This window comes from Oryx dammah, unplaced genomic scaffold, assembly GCF_014754425.2.
Source record: "Oryx dammah isolate SB20612 unplaced genomic scaffold, SCBI_Odam_1.1 HiC_scaffold_19, whole genome shotgun sequence".
In the NCBI taxonomy this organism is placed as follows: domain Eukaryota; kingdom Metazoa; phylum Chordata; class Mammalia; order Artiodactyla; family Bovidae; genus Oryx; species Oryx dammah.
In genome coordinates, this window is record NW_024070203.1 from 42,417,831 (window position 1) to 42,437,772 (window position 19,942).

The 19,942-nt window shown below is 44.3% G+C and overlaps 1 protein-coding gene across 6 annotated transcripts in view; it reads left to right on the plus strand.

The window, feature by feature from the left end:
• Positions 1 to 2,741: 2,741 nt before the first annotated feature.
• Positions 2,742 to 19,942, plus strand: part of TRIM55 (tripartite motif containing 55) — a 47,612-nt gene continuing 30,411 nt past the window's right edge. For 5 of the 6 annotated variants that reach the window (XR_005724597.1, XR_005724598.1, XM_040261312.1 and 2 more), the window contains exons 1-4: positions 2,743 to 3,050; positions 3,572 to 3,744; positions 12,942 to 13,107; positions 15,315 to 15,410. Coding sequence is in view for 4 of the 6 variants with exons in the window: in XM_040261312.1 (XP_040117246.1) it covers positions 2,883 to 3,050; positions 3,572 to 3,744; positions 12,942 to 13,107; positions 15,315 to 15,410 (603 nt within the window). In the remaining 2 variants the exon portion in view is untranslated. Of the gene's footprint in view, positions 3,051 to 3,571; positions 3,745 to 12,941; positions 13,108 to 15,314; positions 15,411 to 19,942 lie in introns of all 6 variants that reach the window. The other variant, XM_040261309.1, reaches the window with a different exon arrangement.

A 19,942-nucleotide genomic window follows, 5' to 3' on the forward strand; every position in this document is an offset into this window, starting at 1 on the left:
AATGCAACTGGGGATTCTCAAAGTCCATGCAGTTTCAGAGTGTTTTTTCCTACACACGGTGCTAAGTTAGGTTATGAAAAAGATAAGAGAACTGAAATCCAGCCAGGGTGAGATCACTTTCCCAGGATCACCAGGCCAGGTGGAGGTGGGCGCTGGCCTCCTGACTCACTGTGCAGCCTCTTTCCGAATCCTCATGGTGGCTCTGGCTCCAGCATCTGAGTCACCCCCATGGATTCTACTCTTGCAGCCACCAAAGTCCATTTCCTCTTCCTTCCCCACTGCAGTCCATTGACCGGTACCGGTATCATGACCTCTCACCTAGGCTATTGGCAACAATGTTCAGTCTGGTCTTTAGCAGGGTCACCTTCATGCTGACCCGGCTGCGTGAGATCCTCCAGCTGCTACTGTGAGATGAACCTAACCAAGGCATAGCTCTCTTGGGGAGCCGTCCCTGTGAGACACTCTCAGTGACTTCCTGCCTAATTTATTAAGTGTTGAAAACTCTCTAGCTCAGTATTCATGGGCTGCCAGCGCGCCGGCAGCATGTTTGCACTCCAGCCCGAAGCATCGCAGGCTCTGAGCAGTCCCGGCTCCCCTGGCTGTGCCTTTGCTTGGAAGCCCCACCTACGCCCCATAGTGACACGCCCACTGGTGTCCAGGTGCCTGTGGATCCACTCCACCCATGAAACCCCCCTGACTCCCCTGAAATTCTGTACTTCTTTGTCACATTTTGTTTTGTACTGTGATTCTGTATATATTCATCTTATCTCTACTAATTGTTAAACTGAGCTCCTTGAAGACAATGACTGGTATCTTGTTTGTCTTTTAAGACATATGATAAACATTCAACGAATGTTTTTCAAAAGAATGGATTCCTCTTAAAGGGATAGGGTTGGCTAGAGTGTATATTGTTAAAGTGCTTTTCCTAGAGTTGCAAGGACTTTCACAGTATAAACTTCATCTTTCTTAGAAAACAGCTCTTATATTATGCTCAGACCACCACAGCCCATGTAATAATAAACACAGTTAACTGCCTAGGCTAGGTGAACTGAATTAGCTCAGTAAAAAAAATGTCACCAATCTCCTTCTTCACTATAGTTGCTAAATAGATACTGAAAGGAGTAACAAAATTCTCCAAAGATCCCTGAAGTGTTTATGAATCCATATAACTTATTACTAGCTAATAGAGCTTATTAGATTCTCAATAAGCTTTTGGTACACACAGCACTAAGGGCACATATAACCAGTCACAACAACCTATTCCTTACTGGTAATTAAGTGCACAATGGGGCTGTGTTAACAAATGTATTCATTGTATGCGATTTTTAAAATCAAGCAGAAATAAAGCAGCAAATTCATTACATTAAAAAATAGACATGTATTTCTTATTTCATTTTTTATCTGATTTTAAATATTTAAATAAAACATATAGGAGAAACTGTTGTTTAACAAAATCCTGGCAAATATCAGAACTGATATTGATGAGTTAAGAGCAAACCAAGAATGATCAGAAATGACCAGGGAAACTATCATTTTTTAAAAATCAACTTGGTAAATAAGACCAGTGCAAAAGGGTGTAGGTATTCCAGACCAGACAAAACCCAAGTATGGAAGCAGGACTCTATCTTCACTTCCATTGAAAATGGTGCTGGTATCTGTCCCCCATTATATGGAAAATAAAATAAAATAATGGGTCTGCTACCCCATGTGCCACTTACTACCTCGTTACTGGTTCTGGGAGCAAACTAAATTTACATTTTTAAAGATTGTCAAAGTTTCTTTGTGTTTTGGGGCATGTGTATGGGTGATGGGGTATGGGATTAAAGAGGAATAGGAAAAGGGGAGAGAAAGGAGCATAATAGATGTTTTCGTTTTTTGGGTTTTGCTAAAGATTTTTTTTTTTTTTTTGATGGGGACCATTTTTAAAGTCTTTATTGAATTTTTTACTATATTGTTTCTGTTTTATGTTTTGGTTTGCTGTCCATGAGGCATGTAGGATCTTAGCTCCCTGACCAAGGATCGAACCCACACCCCCTGCACTGGAAGTTGAAGTTTTAACCACTAGCTGCCAGGGAATTCCCAAGAGCTTTATTATACAACTTAAAAAAAAAAAAAAAAAAAACTGAATCATCAACTGGTGTTTAGATCTGTTAGAATTTTGTGAATAGTTATATGGTGAAAAGATTTGAAGTCAGTTTTTAAGTTGGAACTTTTCCCATTTCACAACCCTCACAAAAATGAAATATTTACCACTAAGCAAGTCTTTTTAGTTGCTTACCCTTGTGAAGCCAGGATAATGATATAGAAGACCTGTGCTGTTTGTTTTCACTGAAGACAGTGTGATCATGCTACTTTTGGTGACTTGCTTCCTAAATTCTCAAGGCAGAAAGGGCATTGGTTTCACAGTGAGACTCCTGGACTACATTGTCCCTGGTCCTGGAAGCCCATCACCAAGTCCTTCCTGAGCGCTCACAGAGGGCACGGCTCAGTGACTCGGCACCAACATTTGCATTTGTTGTTGACAACTGTCGGCTTCACCTCTTCTCCTTATAACCCCATCTAAATGGGGTTTGTAACCCTCCCTCCCACCCACTCCCTTCACTCCCTAGGGAGGGAATGCTGGCCCCTGTTCTCTGTCACCTGTCAGAATCCATCCTGCTGTCACTGGCTTATATGGACAAGTCAGTCTGCTATCACGTGACCCTCGGCTGCTAAAAACAGCTCGAGCGCCCCTGTGAACCTGGGTCTGAAACAATGTCCTCCGCCGAAAGAAACGCAAAGGACACTTGATCACCCAATCCTTGGAATTATTTCCAGGTATCACTTGCAGAAGCCGTTCGGAGCAGGCTTTCCCTGGCAGAGCACACAGGGACGGCCAGGAGATGAGCGCATCTTTGAATTACAAGTCTTTTTCCAAAGAGCAGCAGACCATGGATAACTTGGAGAAGCAGCTCATTTGTCCCATTTGCTTAGAGATGTTCACCAAGCCTGTGGTCATCCTCCCCTGCCAGCATAACCTGTGCAGGAAATGTGCCAGTGACATTTTCCAGGTAGGTTTGTTGAGAATGCAGACGGTAGAAAAGGTTTCCCTCTTCTCCAAACCCAGTGCTTCACTTTGAGGTGAATTTCTTTAGAAAGCTTTATAAGGTTGCATTTGCTTTAAAAAAAAAAAAGTTTTTAAAGTGATTTGCTTTGTGCTTTGCTGTCAGCCTTCTGCTCTCAAATCTAATTTTATTTCAATACTAAGAATCATATTTGTTTAAAAAAATGGAATCTGTTTCAAAATCTTGGGCAGTAAATGAATTACTGCCTAAGACATTAATGCTGGAGTTTCTAGCTGGAACTTTTGGTTATGAAAATGCTGGGTGGAAAAGCACCTTATGCTGAAAACGGTCCATCACACTGGACCATGTTGGCCCACGTTTTTAGACCACTTGCTTGCTCATAAGGCCCTGTGGGGTGATCTTGAGCAAGAGAGTTGATATTGTTTGTAGTGACAGAGAGGGAGAGAACCTCAGGAAAGCTACCTATGGCACTACTCAATCTCTCTTTTCTTGCTTGGCAAGAACAGGCCTCTAACCCATACCTGCCCACAAGAGGAGGTACCACTGTGGCCTCCGGGGGCCGGTTCCGCTGCCCGTCCTGTAGACACGAAGTGGTTTTGGACAGACATGGGATCTATGGGCTTCAGAGGAACCTGCTGGTGGAAAACATCATTGACATCTACAAGCAGGAGTCCACCAGGTATGGTTCATCCGTGTGTCAGACACGCTCGACGCTTGTTTTTATTGTTTGTTTTAGTGGGTCACTCTACTGAATGCTTATTCGCCAATCATGAGCTAATTGTTTTATGGGGAAATGTTTTTCCAAGTAAGTCTTTCCCGGGGGAGTGAGAGTTCCTCTTGGGAGGAGAGGAGGAAACTGATGCCAGTGCCTTTGTATCAATTTAAGACTGAAGTAACTCATTAACACTAATCTAGTTCAGACAGTATTATTGAAAGAGGCATAATACTGCCCCCACCCCTGGCCTTGTACGGTGTGTTAGTTGCTCAGTCGTGTCTGAGTCTTTGTGATGGCATGGACTATAGCCCACCAGGCTCCTCTGTTCATGGCATTCTCCAGGCAAGAATACTGGAGTGGGTTGCCATTACCTTCTCCAGGGGATCTTCCTGATCCAGGGATCGAACCCAGGTCTCTTGCATTGTAGGTAGATTCTTTACCATCTGAGCCACCAGGGAAGTACAGCTTGTACTACCATCCCTTGTAGATGTTTCTGCATGTCACCGGTCCTTTACAGCTCCAGAGTCTACACAGCCAAAAAACTAGAGTACAAAACTGTACAGAAAATGAAATAGAAATGGCATCTTCCCAAATCAGCCCGTTATTAGTTCAGACAGTCTCATTTTAAATTAACTAGAGGATAATAATAAAAACAAAACCTTCTAACAGAGTTAGTCATGGTAATGACTCTGGTAAGTAGCAAAGCAAGGCAGACTTCCAGGCTTTAGCAACTTAAGAGTTTAGAGACATGGGAGGAAAAAAAAAATGGAACTCAGGTTATATTTCCCTATTCTCTAGGTTGTTCTTACTGTATACTCTTGGCATGTACCTGCTTATTGACATGCAGCATCCACATCAGTCATTTTTTATTTTTTTGAAAAGGGCATTTTTATTCATCGAATCATACCGGCTATAGAATTCCTTTCCTAGAGACAACACTGCGGGAGTCCATTCCTAGAAGGCCTGGTGTGAAGGGCCCTTTTTCAACTGTACACAAGTTAGTCTGGTCCACAACGCTTGATAGCGATACTGGGACCATCCAGAAATGACCTCACTGTGCTTCCTAGTAGGAGACACAGATTCATGGAACATCTGCCGGGCTCGAAGAGCCTGGGGCTCTTAGAAGGAAAGCTGTTCCATAAATAGAACATATAATCATTGTAATTGCTATGGCTATTCATTTCTGCTTAAGATTCAAAACTAAATTAGATAGTGCCACGATATAGATGGCACTGGGAGGAAGAGTTGCTGATGACAGACTGAGTCAGCAATTTCCCTGACTTCCAAAATCTCTTGAGAAGGAAAGCACCACTGTTCTAATTAAGATTTGATCTCCTTTTATTTTATTACTTTAAGATACATATATCTATCTACTTTTTTTTAAGAGACAGTGTACTTGTCTCTTAAAAAAGGTACACTGTCTCTTAAAAAAGTTAATCAGCCAATTAATAACCAACTGATTATTATGGCTGTTTATATAACATCTGATTCAGTGTCCGAGACAGTGCCTTGCACAGAATAGTTGCTCCCGAAGTGCCAGATGACCAAGTGACACCATAGATCTTCCCACACATTCTACTTATTGCAATAGTTTTCTGTTTTGCTATTTGCCACAGTGAGAGCTTGAATGATACGAAATGATAACCGTAACTATTTACTAGTGCTGCAGTCCATGGGGTCGCTAAGAGTCGGCACGACTGAGCGACTTCCCTTTCACTTTTCACCTTCATGCATTGGAGAAGGACATGGCAACCCACTCCAGTGTTCTTGCCTGGAGAATCCCAGGGACGGGAGAGCCGGGTGGGCTGCCGTCTATGGGGTTGCACAGAGTCGGACACGACTGAAGCGACTTAGCAGCAGCAACTGTTACGTAATCCAGAGAAGAGGAGATGTTAGCATTTGTAGCATGAGTAAAACAAGACACAGGCTGGTTTTAGCTCTAAAGTCAGTGAAGCGCATCTGCCAAAAAATAATGTACAGGTGAGCAAATTGTATAAAAACAATGAACCAAATTTCCAACATCAAAGCTCAGAGCTGCGTAGACTAGTGGTGTTTTTGTGATTATCAAATTCTTCTTCTGTTACTACTTCTTGAACCTCAGACTTGCTTTTGGGGCATTTTTAATTGGTAGCAGAACCACCAATTGTACTCAGGGCTTGGGCACATGTTTGGATATAAACATAGTTGTTTCCTGAGGGCTGGCAGCTTTATCAGCCCAGAACTCTAAGCCTCAGGGTACAAGAGGAGACTCTGAAATCACCTGGATATACACAGTGGGATAAACCCTGGCCCACGTTGGGGTGAAGGCAGAAACGGCAGGTGCTGGTCAACTCTGACCTCCCACAGAATGGCTAGAAATTGTAGATCTTGACAAAGCCTGGCCTTCTTTTTTGGGGATGGAAGGCCCTCTGTGAAATGCAGCATGTGGGATCTTAGTTCCCTGACCAGGGATTAAACTCATGCCCCCTGCAGTGAAGCATGGAGTCTTCAATGCTGGACCACCAGGGAATTCCCAACTTGGCTTTCTTATCGAGCCTTCTACCAGGAGCTAAACTAGCCACAGTTCGGGGGTGGAGATGGGGTCATACGAGAAGGAACTAATTTTACCAATATCAATAATGAACATGATGAAAGTGAAAGTGTTAGTTGCTCAGTTTTGTCTGGATCTTTGTGACCCCATGGACTGTAGCCTGCCAGGCTCCTCTGTCCATGGGATTTCCCAGGCAAGAATACTGGAGTGGGTTGCCATTCCCTTTTCTGGGGGATCTTCTCAACCCAGGGATCAAACCAGGTCTCCTGCATTGGAGGCAGATTCTTTACCATCTGAACCACCAGAGAAACCAATGAATATGATAATTAACTTTAAAATACAGTAAGCCAAACTAATATGTGTTGAATATGTATCTGCCACTGTTCAGGGTGCTATACACATGAATCATGTATAATTCTTTAATTTTTACAGTCTTGTGAGGTTGTGATTATTATTGTTGTTGTTCAGTGGCTCAGTCCTGTCTAACTCTTTGTGACCCCATGGACTGCTGCACAGCAGGCTTCCCTGTCCTTCACCATCTCCCAGAGCTTGCTCAAACTCATGTCCATTGAGTCGGTGATGCCATCCAACCATCTCATCCTCTGTTGTTCCCTTCTCCCACTGCTTTCCATCTTTCCCGCCATCAGGGTCTTTTCTAATGAGTCAGCTCTTCGCATCAGGTGGCTGAAATATTGGAGCTTCAGTGGTAGCATCAGTCCTTCCGATGAATATTCAGGACTGATTTCCTTTAGGATTGACTGGTTGGATCTCCTTGCTATCCAAGAGACTCTCAAGAGTCTTCTCCAACACCACAGTTCAAAAGCATCCATGCTTCAGCACTCAGCAATCTTTATGGTCCAACTCTCATATCCATACATGACTACTACAAAAATCATAGCTTTGGCTATATAGACGTTTATTGGCAAAATAATGTCTCTGCTTTTTAATATGCTATCTAGGTTGGTCATAGCTTTTCTTCCAAGGAGCAAGCATCTTTTAATTTCACGGCTGTAGTCATTACCATCTGTAGTGATTTTGGAGCCCAAGAAAATAAAGTCTCTCACTGTTTCTACTGTTTGCCCATCATTTGCCATGAAGTGATAGGACCAGATGCTATGATCTTAGTTTTTTGAATGTTGAGTTTTAAGCCAACTTTTTCACTCTCCTCTTTCACTTTCATCAAGAGGCTCTTTAGTTCGTCTTCACTTTCTGCCATAAGGGTGGTGTCATCTGCATATCTGAGGTTACTGATATTCCTCCCAGCAATCTTGATTCCAGCTTGTGCTTCTTCAAGCCCAGCATTTCTCATGGTGTCCTCTGAATATAAGTTAAATAAGCCGGGTGACAATATTCAGCCTTGATGTACTCCTTTCTCAATTTTGAACCAGTCCATTGTTCCATGTCTGGTTCTAATTGTTGCTTCTTGATCTGCATACAGGTTCACAGATGGCAGGTAAGGTGGTCTTGTATTTCCTTCTCTTGAAGAGGTTTCCACAGTTCGTTGTGATCCACATAGTCAAAGGCTTTAGCACAGTCAATAAAGCAGAAGTAGATAATTTTCTGGAATTCTCTTGCTTTTTTTTGATGATCTGACAAATGTTGGCAATTTGATCTATCATTCCTCTGCCTTTTCTAAATCCAGCTTGAACATCTGGGAGTTCACGGTTCCTGTACTGTTGAAGCCTAGCTTGGAGAATTTTGAGCATTACTTTGCAAGTATGTGAATTGAGTGCAATTGTGCAGTAGTTAGGAGAAGGCAATGGCACCCCACTCCAGTACTCTTGCCTGGAAAATCCCATGGACAGAGGAGCCTGGTGGGCTGCCGTCCATGGGGTCACAAAGAGTAGGACACGACTGAGCGACTTCACTTTCACTTTTCACTTTCATGCATTGGAGAAGGAAATGGCAGCCCACTTCAGTGTTCTTGCTTGGAGAATCCCAGGGACAGGAGAGCCTGGTGGGCTGCCGTCTATGGGGTTGCACAGAGTCGGACACGACTGAAGCGACTTAGCAGCAGCAGCAGCAGTGCAGTAGTTTGAACATTTATTGACATTGGGATGAAATTCTTTGGCACTGTCTTTCTTTGGGATTGGAATAAACCTTTTCCAGTCCTGAGGCCACTGCTGAGTTTTCTAAATTTGCTGGCACATTGAATGCAGCACTTTAACAGCATCATCTTTTAGGATGTGAAATAGCTCAGCTGGAATTCTATCACCTCCTCTAGCTTTGTTCATAGTGATGCTTCCTAAGGTTGTAGTCATTATTATTATCACCTTATTAAAATTTTTAAATATTTTATCCTGGTGGCTTAGTAGTAAAGAATCTGCCTGCAATGCCAGAGATGCCTCCTGCACAGGAGACATAGGTTTGATCTCTGGGTTGGGAAGATCCCCTGGAGAAGGAAATGACAACCCACTCCAGTATTCTTGCCTGGAGAATCCCGTGGACAGAGAAGCCTGGTGGGCTACAGTCCATGGGATTACAAAAGAGTTGGACACAACTTAGTGACTAAACAACAACAAGGACAACTCAAAGCAATTTATGTGCATATACATAATTTTAAACATTCCAGTAGCACTACAAGGCTTCTAAAGAGAGCAGCATTCCTGGCCCTACCAGGTCTCTTGGCTGCTAAGCCTCACCTCCCAGAGTCAGCCATGTTTAATTCTTTCAGTTTTTCTTTTGCTGTTTATCACCTAGAGCCCTGTGCCCACTACTAGTAGCTCCTCTCCCTGGATTTTTCAGTTTTAGACATTACTTACTGACTTCACTGGAGACAATGAGGGCTAAACCCTTTCGTGGTTGGGCTTCACTTTCTATGGTACATTTACTTTCCCCTGGGATGAACCCCTTGTTTCCTAGATCCTTTTTCATCTCCTTTATTGGTTTACTCTATTGTTTTTGTGGAGCACATCCTTAAGTAATCCCCTAAAGTGTGCAAAAAGTCCCCTTTTCAGCCCTCCCCACTCTCTCACCTTCTGGGTACCAGGACTCTGCAGTCCCAGGGCCTTTACAGGGAAACCTGTAAAACTGAGGCAGGTTCCTCCCTGCTTGCTTCTCTCAAGAAGGCTATCGGCAGAACTAAGATGCAGTTCAAGCAGGTGACTTCTCTTTGTCAGTTGTTCACAATTTCCAGCATTTGCCTGCCATCTCTTTTTTACTGTCACCATGCTCATTTTTTTGTCCTTACTGATTCCTACCTTTTTATTCCCTGACTCTCATTTTAGTGGGATTTCAGCAGGAAATGTAAATAAGTAAAGGCCTATGTTATCTTGGCATATTTAATTAGAAGATCCCTAGTCCAATTTTCAGATATGAGGAAAGGCTGAGCCTGAAAGAGTTGAAGGAACTTGCCTAAGGCCCCAAAGCCACCACACGGTGAAACTGAACTGGGATTAATTAAGCTTTGAGATCAGTTTGACGCTAAAGGTGATGCCTGAAATGTCAGCACCAGATGCCCTTCCTTCAGGAAACTCCAGGATGGTCCCAGAAGCCCCAGAGAGCAGAGGGCGCAGGCTACAGACTCCCAGAGACCAGTTTGCATGGAACAGTAAGGGGGCCACAGCCGGCATTTGGCTCTGAGTCCAAAACCACAGCTAAGAGCTTGGCCACGCTCACCTCATGAAGTTGCCTTTATATCTTTATTCTACACACCATGTTTGTCCCAAGTCTGTTACATGTTGTGAGGTGTCTGAATGTTTTCCTTCCACACCCAGGTATAAGTGGGGGATGCCCCTCAGGCTGTATAGCCACACTGAGCAAGAAAGGCCTAATAAGGAATATTGCAGGCAGTCCGTGGTCTGTATTGCATAATGAAAAAGTCATCACAATCAACAACTACATGAACAGCCTGTGGCTGTTTCCACATTTTCAGTATTGCACACACTGCAAATGTCTGATCTCTACAACACTGTCTCTGATGAGAGCTGCTGACTTCAGAATAGCACATGGGACAAAGGTCACTTTTGGGGAATGTCTCAGGAAAAGGGCATCAGCAGTACCATCTCCCAGGAAACATGCTCCAGACTTGCTGACATTTATTCGGAGGTGGAAAGACACAGGATGGAAGGTTTTAGAGGTGGTGAGGCCTTTGACCATGCAAAGACCAAATCACTACTCCTAGTCTCTAGCTAACCCCTGGAGGCCTTTGCCATCTATTCTTAAGATATTTATTTATTTGGCTGCCACAAGTGTGAGTTGTGGCACTCAGGATCTTTCGTTGCAGCATGGAGGCTCTTAGTTGAGACATGTGGGATCTAGTTCCCTGACCAGGGATTGAACTTGGGCTCCTTACACTGGGAGCACAGAGTCTTAGCCACTGAACCACCAGGGAAGTCCCACCTTTGTCATTTAGAAATGGAGTCTTCTAGGTGTTGTCTGGTCTCTTCCTTGGTCAGTAGGGAGAGTCAAGTGACCGAGCTCTCCCCATTGTTCACATGACTTCTCTAGAGGAGCCGTTTTACTTTCGAGCATGGGGAATACTGGCAAATTCCCTTCCACCTCTCACTCATACATCCAGCAAATATTTACTGAGCGCCAACTCTATGGAAGGCACTGCTTTTGGCACTGGGAACCCAGCAAAAGAAGACAACCCATGACCTCTGCCCTCTTGGAGCTCACGTCCCATTGGAGGAAACAGACAATAATATATGTAATGGGATAGCGCATACGTGCTCAGTCGCTTAAGTCATATCTGACTCTTTTGTGACCCCACTGACTATAGCCTGCCAGACTTCTCTGTCCATGGGATTTCCCAGACAAGAATATTGGAACAGGTTGTCATTCCCTTCTCCAGGGGATCTTCCCAATGAAGGGATTAACCCACGTCTCCTGCGTTGCAGGCAAACTCTTTACCACTGAGCCACCTGAGAAGCCCCATAATGGGACAGTACTCAGTCATAAAAAAGAATGCAATATTGCCATCTGCAGCAACATGGATGGACATAGAAAATACTATACTTAGTGAAGTAAGTCAGACAGAGCAAGATATTTTATGTTATCACAAATGTGGTGTCTAAAAAAACAATATAAATGAATCTACATACAAACTACATCTTTACAAACCAGAAGGAGACTCACACCAGACATAGAAAACAAACTAATGGTTTCCAGAGGGGAAAGGAAAGGGAGAGGAATAAATCAGGAGTATGAGAGGAACAGATACAACCTGCTATACAAAAAATAGATCAGCAACAAGCATTTACTGAAAACCACAGGGAGTATATTCAGCATTTTGTAATAACCTATAATGGAAAATAGTCTGGAAGACATGCATATAAAATTGAATCACTCTGCTGTACATACCTGAAACTAACACAATATTGTAAATCAAGTATACTTCAATAAGATAAAAATTCAGTCCCAAATTTGAGATGCTTCTAAATAATCATGTGTTAGGGAAAATAAGGAAAGCTTTTGAACTTGTATTTAAATTTTTCAAACACTTGTGAAAACTATTAACAGCCTCAGGCTTTGGATAGGTCATATCCAAATTCCAGATTTCGTAGGCTCTACTTCCAGTAGGCTGGACCCCCCGCCACGGTCTCCAGAGAGAGCCTAAAACACCATGGATGACACAGTTTTGATCTTGATGTAACACCTAAGCCTCCCTGATGGTCAGGAGAGCATACGGCTGTGTGAACCTGGGCTCCTCCAGGTGATTTTGTAGCCAACAGTTTATCCTTAAGCACCAATGACTTGTCACTGCCCTTCTCTGCCTCTTCATAGCTTGGTCATCGTCTCACTAGCACATACAAACCCAATGCCCCATTATTACCTAGGCAGCTCTGAAAAGTTTTGGTTGGTGCTGACCTATTGGGAAAACTGAAAAGTGGGAATTATCTGTGAAATTTGCACTTCCGGTTTACCACCACATCCCAGAACAGCATTTTGCATTTTCCTTTTTGCCTCAAGTACTGAGTATAATTGTTCACATCCACTGAGCACAGACTACCTACTCTTAACTGCTGCTGAGTCCTCAGGAGGTTAAATAAATTTAATTTTCTGGGCTAATGGTAGAAGGGGACCCAAACAAATTAACAAAGCACTCGCTGACCTTTCCTCTCTTACATACAACTACTTCCAACTAGCACAGAGGTGAATGATCAGAGATCTGGGCTTCCCCAGCCTAGACCTCTCATTTCTTCTGCAGGGGCCAGAGGACACAAGCGTGGGGAGATGGGCCTCAGAGCCAGTGCACACTTAAGATTTCGTTTTCAGCTGCCTCCTCTTCTTTACCCAGATTTGTAAAATGTCTTTCGAGAGACTCGTGAATTTGGTGCTGAAGCAGCGCCTAAGAATCCAGTGTTCAACTTGCAGGAGTTGCACTAGCTGGTTTTTAAATCTCAAAATCAGCCATGGGGAAGCCCTCACACCACAGAAACTGGCAAAAGCTACAAGTCTGAGTTTCCATGTCCTCACCCCCAGGCTGGTTAAGTTGGTTAATTAGTCAGGATGCTGCTGCTAAACCCGTAGGGAATTTGGAGGGCTCTGAGCACGTAAGAGGGGCCCTGGTAGTCACTGGTGTAGGGTTGCTGGGGGTACAGGCATTGGGGGTGGGGAGGGGGGTTCAACCAACCACGCTCAGCTATGCCGCAACCTGAGCTGATCCATCGACCTTACCTCCTCCCAGACCAGAAAAGAAGTCCGACCAGCCCATGTGTGAGGAGCATGAAGACGAGCGCATCAACATCTACTGTCTCAACTGTGAAGTGCCCACCTGCTCTCTGTGCAAGGTCTTTGGGGCGCACAAGGACTGCCAGGTGGCTCCCCTCACTCACGTGTTCCAGAGGCAGAAGGTAACACACCCTCCTGCCCCTCCTCCAAAGCCCCTTCCAAGTGTGATTGAAGGAGAGATGCCCACAGGCATGACCATAGGGCCCTGAGGCTGCAGGGGAGAGGAGGGCGTTGGCAGAGCCGGAAGGACTGCTGCATGCCCAGGAGAGTGGTGGGGAAGGTGGGAGAGGGAAGGGTGCAGAGGGTCAGGAAGGGGTGTGGAGGGGAAAGGTCACTATTTTTCCACCATTCCAGGTTTAAGATGAATACTATTATGGGGCCCAGTCCCAGCTCAAGCTGCTCAAACACTGAGGTTCAGCCCATAGGAAATAAAAGCATAACTTCTTACTCCAGTCTCAGAATATTTTTCTTTGTTCATCAACCAAAGATTCCTTTGGCCCTCCTCAAGGTCTCTTCTCTCCCACTCCTATCTCATGGAGTTACAACAACTGGCATTTTGTTAAATGTTTCCTTAGCCTAGTCCTCATGCCTGGGTTAAACTGTCCCCCTAGATCAGCCCAGAACGCCTCCTTTGGATCTGACTCATGCACCCCCCATTCCAGGGCCTTAGCATCACCCCCTCATTATGAGCAAATATGAGGTGTCCCAGCTTACTGCTAACCTGCCAGCCTACAGCGCACAGGCAGGCAGGAACTTACCCATTTGATGCAAATGAACGAGGGGGTGTGGGCTCAGAGAGCTGTGGCCGAGTCTCAGCATCTAGGATTTGAGCAGCTCCACATCTCAGCTTCTTCCTCTAAGAATCACAGATTCCACAGTTAGTGTTTTACTGACCAAATATAGAATGGGAATCAAATTTGGAAGTCAAACCTATGTGCGACTCCAGTTACAACCAGTGAGTACTAACTGCTAAAGCAGCAGGATTTAGCAAAATAGCTATACAGTTATTTATTGTTCTATCCACTTATGACTTACCTGCCTCTTCCTTTTACCTGCCCCTCCCCAAAGTCACAGCCTATTAGAACTGAATGGTACCTAGGTCACACCATTCCCCCTCAGGGCCCTTAGACCACGAAGGATGGACAGAGGCAGGCTGACAGGACTTCCATCCTGTTCCTGTTTGGCCAGAGCAGCATTATTTGATCCACTGGGATTATATATTAGCTCCCATTTAGAAAAAGGGTTCTGCAGCTTTAAAATGTTTTACAAACACTGTTCTGGTCCAGTCTTCTCACTTTATGTGTGAGACAAGTAGGGTCCAAACTGATTACAGAGTTGCCCAACATCACAGAGAAGCTAAAAGGCAGAGTTGGACCAAGCATGTAGGTTTCCCGAGTCCCATTCATTCCCTAAGTATGAACAGTGGAATCGCTTCAGGTCAAAAGAGCATGAGGGGAATTTTAAGCTAAAAAAAATGTTTTCCCCTAGAAACAGTGCAATATTAGTTTCAAATCTGTAATGACTGAGTCTAGTATACGAGTATTTGTTTGCATCTAGCACAGAGAAGGGTGCATCACAGGTATTTGGTGAATAAAGGAAATATTTCCCTAGTAAAACTAATCCTGAAGGCTTCCTGGTGGTCCAGTGGTTAAGAATCCACCTGCCAGTGCAGGAGACATGGGTTCGATCCCTGTTGGGGAAGATCCCACATGCTGTGGAGCTACTAAGCCCATGTGCCACAACTAGTACTCACGCTCTGCAACAGAGAAGCCACTGCAATGAGAAGCCTGTGCCCCACAACAAAGAGTATGGCAACTAGAGGAAGCCTGCATGCAGCAACAAAGACCCAGCATAGCCAAAAATAAATATGTAAATCTTAAAAAAAAAAAAAACTGATCCTGAGCTGCACTATAATTCAAATAAATTAAAGGTCCGAATAATTCATGTTGGACCCCTGATGTCACTTATTGGTCTCCATTCATTTTATAAACAGTTCTTAGAATTATTTAGCTTGAATGTGCTATTCGCTGTCTATGGCCTATAATTCAGTGTTCTTAATGTTTTTTGGCAGAGTCACCGTCTTCATTAAGAATTTGATGAAAACTGTGAAGCTTCTTCCCAGACAAATGCATTTATACACCCATCCTTCCAGGATTTTATTTATAAGATTAGGAGATTCTCAGACCTCCCAGCCTCAGTGTTCCTCATTAGGGGGTTCTGTGGACCCTAAATTGAGAACTCATGAGAATAGTAGTACTAAGATGAACCCATAATCAGTGGAGGACTAGAAAGCCCCTAAAATCTTGAATCCCTCTTTTCTCTCCATTAGTCCGAGCTCAGTGATGGCATTGCTGTCCTAGTGGGAAGCAACGATCGGGTCCAGGGGGTGATCAGCCAGCTGGAGAGCACCTGTAAGACGATTGAGGTGAGTCAGGTGGCTTCAAGGGAGGGTAAGCCACGTGTTAGCTCTTGGGGTTTTGTGGTTCCTTCGACATAACTGTAGAAATCCCTGCTCCAACATTTCAGTCTTTCCTTATAGAATCCCTTCTGCATGTGTACATGCTAAGTTGCTTCAGTCATGTTCAACTCTTTGTGACCCTATGACCATAGCTCACTAGGCTCCTTTGTCCATGGGATTTTCTAGGCAGTGGTTGCCTTGCTCTCTTCCATGGGATCTTCCTGACCCATGGATTGAACCCACATCTCTTATGTCTCCTGCATTGCAGGTGGGTTCTTTATCACTAGAGCCACCTGGGCAGCCCAACATTCTTCCTGATGTGTCTCTAAAATATTCACCTCCTGGCACAGGAAGAGAAGATACCCCATGAGGCAACAAGGCAGATTACCACATTTATCAAGGTGGTGGTGTTTGTTGGGAAACCCCATTGTAAAGGGTTAGCTACAAGAAATATCAGTTTGGGGACTTCCCTGGTAGTCCAGTGGTTAAGACTTTGAACTTCCAATGCAGGGGTTCTGAGTTCAATCCCTGTCCAAGCACTAAGATCTCACATGCCACATAGCATGGCCAAATTTAAAATAAAAAATCATTTTCCAAGTAATGACAATGAGTGTTGTTAAAGCAAAAACTTTTTGTGGGAATTCAAACGGTTTTAAGAAATGCTGTTTGGTACTTAAGAAAAGCCGTGCGCAGATTTGAGCTGCATGGTGTTGTTGTTCAGTCTCTAAGTCGTATCCGATGTTTGCAACCCCGCTGACTCTAGCCCACTGGGCTTCTCTGTCCATGGGATTTCGCAGGCAAGAGTGCTAGAGTGGGTTGCCATTTCCTTCTCCAGGGAATCTTCCTGACCCAGGTACTGAACCTGCGTCTCCTGCGTTGGCAGACAGATTCTTTACTGCTGAGCCACCAATGAAGCCGTGTTCCATTTACCTGTATTCTTACAAAATGTGTATTGCTATATGCATGTCTTTCAATTTTATAAATGGTATTGTGTTGTACTTCTCATTCTGCTTAATTTTTTTTAAACTAAACATGCTTTAAGATCCATTCACATGTACATTCATTCCCTCAGTTTTCTCCTGGGAAAATAGAACTAAGTATCCATTTTATAGAGTTTAACCGTGAAAAGTTAAATAAGCATAAGCATAATGCTTAGCACAGTGCCTGGCATATGGAGAGTGCCTGATAAATACCCTAATCTGACCATTTTATTGCTTGAAAGGTGAATTATAGCAAAAGATAAAGGCTTGTTCCTAGATAACTTCAGGACATCATCTCATTTTAGATTTACACATCACTGAAGTCAGTACCCTCTCTTCTCTATACTCATATTCCTGAAAAGACTCATGATGGATTTGGAACTGGTTTATAGAAGGAAAGTTTCCTCTTGGTGAAGAGTTCAAAGAGATTCTAAAATGGACAAACTTTTTTTTTTTCCTTTTTCCTTATTCACAGAAAAGGCCAAATACAACTTTATCATTAGGCCATGAATCAGCACTTGGTATGGTACCACCCTGAGTCTTGAGTGTATAAATAGGAGTGTGTTGCTTGTGGGCAGTGAGTTCATCTCTATACCCATCTCTACTCAGACCTTCATCAGAGACCTCCATCAGGGGAATGGGCTTTCCGTCTACATGTTGAGGCTGGAAAACAAAAACAAGAAAAGCCCTGGGTGACACACTGCCGTTGAGCAAGTTCAAAGGTCTTAGCTCTGTTCAGACAACGTCAAAGGACACTGAGGACGAGGAGAGACTTGACAGCAGGTTTTCCTCCTGGAGGCTGGTCAGTAGCACAAAAGGAAGCCAATGGTTTTGTTTCATTGAGAACAAGATGAGAAGGAACAGGTTTGGAGCTCTGCCCGCAGGAAGGAGTTAGTGTCAATATCAGGATGAAATTTCTGGCAATGAAGGTCAGCATTATCACCCCTCTTATTCCTAATAAAAACACTGGGTGAATAGACACCCTTTTACAAGTATTTTCACAGTTCCCTGGAGGAACGTGTGTCATCGTCCCCCTCCAGACTTCAAAATGATTTGTAAATCATGAAGACTGCAAATTGGTATGTGTGTGTGTTAAGTCACTCAGTCGTGTCCGACTCTTTGCGCCCCCATGGACTGTAGCCCACCAGGCTCCTCTGTCCATGGAGTTCTCCAGGCAAGGATACTGGAGTGGGTTGCATAGTGAAGCACATGAGGGTCTCCTCTGCAATGCAGGTGAATTCTGTACCAGGGCCAGCGTCCCAGAGTGTCTCTTTTTCCTGTCCTTCCTGGCTTGGTTGTTTTCCTTTCTGGTTCCGTTCACCACCTGCCTGGAAACATCTTCTGAGAAGCCATGCGTGGCTCCCAGCCAAAGGGTGGGGTGCTGTTGTTGAAGCGTTCTCTTTTCTGATTGATGAAGAGCTCCACAGGGATGGGAACTAGAGCAGCCCTAGGGGTGGGCACCATCCTTCCCTAATTACACGCCCTCTCCCTGTGGGGCCCCAACACCTGCCCTTTGAGTGTAGCCTGTTCCTTGTGATGTCTAATTTTGTCCCTAATCATGTAATGTCTTGCAGGGTTAGGCTGGGCAAGCACCCGGCTGAGGACCAGCCCCTGAGATGCTGAGCTTAGAGTCAGACCCACTTGGGATTCTTGCTTTACAAATCATGTGTGCCACTGACATGAGCTTGAGTGGCAATGGGAGTGGCTTTGAGCTGGGTCGCAGTCATGAAGGGCAGTCTGAACTGCATTGTGGGGAGTGGCGTTCCCTTTTTGCTGTGGGCTGAAGGTAGATGGAGGAACTGTGGTCTTCTTAGTCCTCCTGGCTCTGAGACATTCTCAGAGCTCATGATGGCGGGTTTTTGGAGGGCCTTCCAGGCTGTTCTAGACAACCCCAGCATGATCTTAAGCTGTATTTACCTCTCCAGACCTGGAGCTCTTCTGGAACAGACTGGGACAGGGGAAGGGGCTGCTGGTGGAGAATTGTACTGCCTCAGGAGCTCTCTACTTCCAGAAACATGTGCTTGACTTTCATTCCTCATCCCTGGAAAATGTTCCTTCCCCCTTGTCTTTACAAAAGGCACCTATCCTGTTGTTCTTTGGTGCTCAGTTGTGTCTGACTCTTTTCGACCCCATGGACTGCAACACACTAGGCTTCTCTGTCCTTCACCATATCCCAGAGTTTGCTGAAACTCATGTCCATTGATTTGATGATGCCATCCAACTATCTTGTCCTCTGTCATGCCCTTCTCCTCTTAACCTCAATCTTTCCCAGCATCAGGGTCTTTTTTAATAAGTCAGCTCTTCGCATCAGGTGCCCATAGTATTGGAGCTTCAGCTGCAGCATCAATCCTTCCACTGAATATTCAGGGTTGATTTCCTTTAGGATTGACTGGTTTGATCTCCTTGCTATCCAAGGGACTCTCAAGAGTCTTCTCCAGCACCACAATTCAAAAGCATCAATTCCTTGGTGCTTGGTTTCTTTATGGTCCAACCATCACATCCATACATGACTACTGAAAGGTCACCAGAAAACCAAGAGAGCAGGCTATTCACACTAGCCCTCCCCAGGCAGCCAGGCTAGAAATAATCTTGTTCTGTGTGGATGCCCGTCTAGGTGAAACAGCTAAAAATATTTGATCTTGAGCTTTTCCAGTATCTGAAAACTACCACTTTTAATAAAATCCTCCAATGATTTTGCAATGACAACAAATCCATTATATTTCCAAAACTGATTTTTTTTTTTTTTTTGGCCACACCACACAAGCATGTGGGATCTTAGTTTCCTGACCAGGGACTGAACCCACATCCACTTCATTGGAAGTACAGAGTCTTATCCACGGGACTGCCAGAGAAGTCCCTCCAAAACAGTGGTTTTACCTGAACAGCTTTGAGACATTGTCCATGCAGTTACAAATATGAAGTAATTAATATAATAACAGTCATTTTAATAAGCAGGCCAGAATTTTTAAAGCAGCCTAACAGATGCTTGAAGAATATATTTCAGAGGTTTGAATTTTAACTGTGCCATTTAATGCTATAACCTTGGGCAAGTTACTTCTGCTTCCAGTCCTTCACCTGCCTCAGTGGTACAGGAGGGTTAATAAACTCTTTACAGTGTTGCTGTGATCACTAAGTGGGATAAGAAACACATGCTGGGGGCTCCCAAAGTGTTACCTTGTATTGTTCTCACACTCCGCTTGGAAAGAGCACACTTCACCTAATGATGCTAATAATCATTTGAGCTACTGGAGCATCTTTTAAATGGTGTTAGAATAAGGCTTCCGGAGAAGGCAATGGCACCCCACTCCAGTACTCTTGCCTGGAGAATCCCAGGGACAGAGGAGCCTGGTAGGCTGCCATCTATGGGGTCGCACAGAGTCAGACACGACTGAAGCGACTTAGCAGTAGCAGCAGCAGAATAAGGCTTCAAGATCTTGACCAATTATGATGGCAGGGTGAAGCAACTCCCTGCGGTGGGAAAAACTGAAAATGAATGGAAGTAGATATTAGCTCTATGCT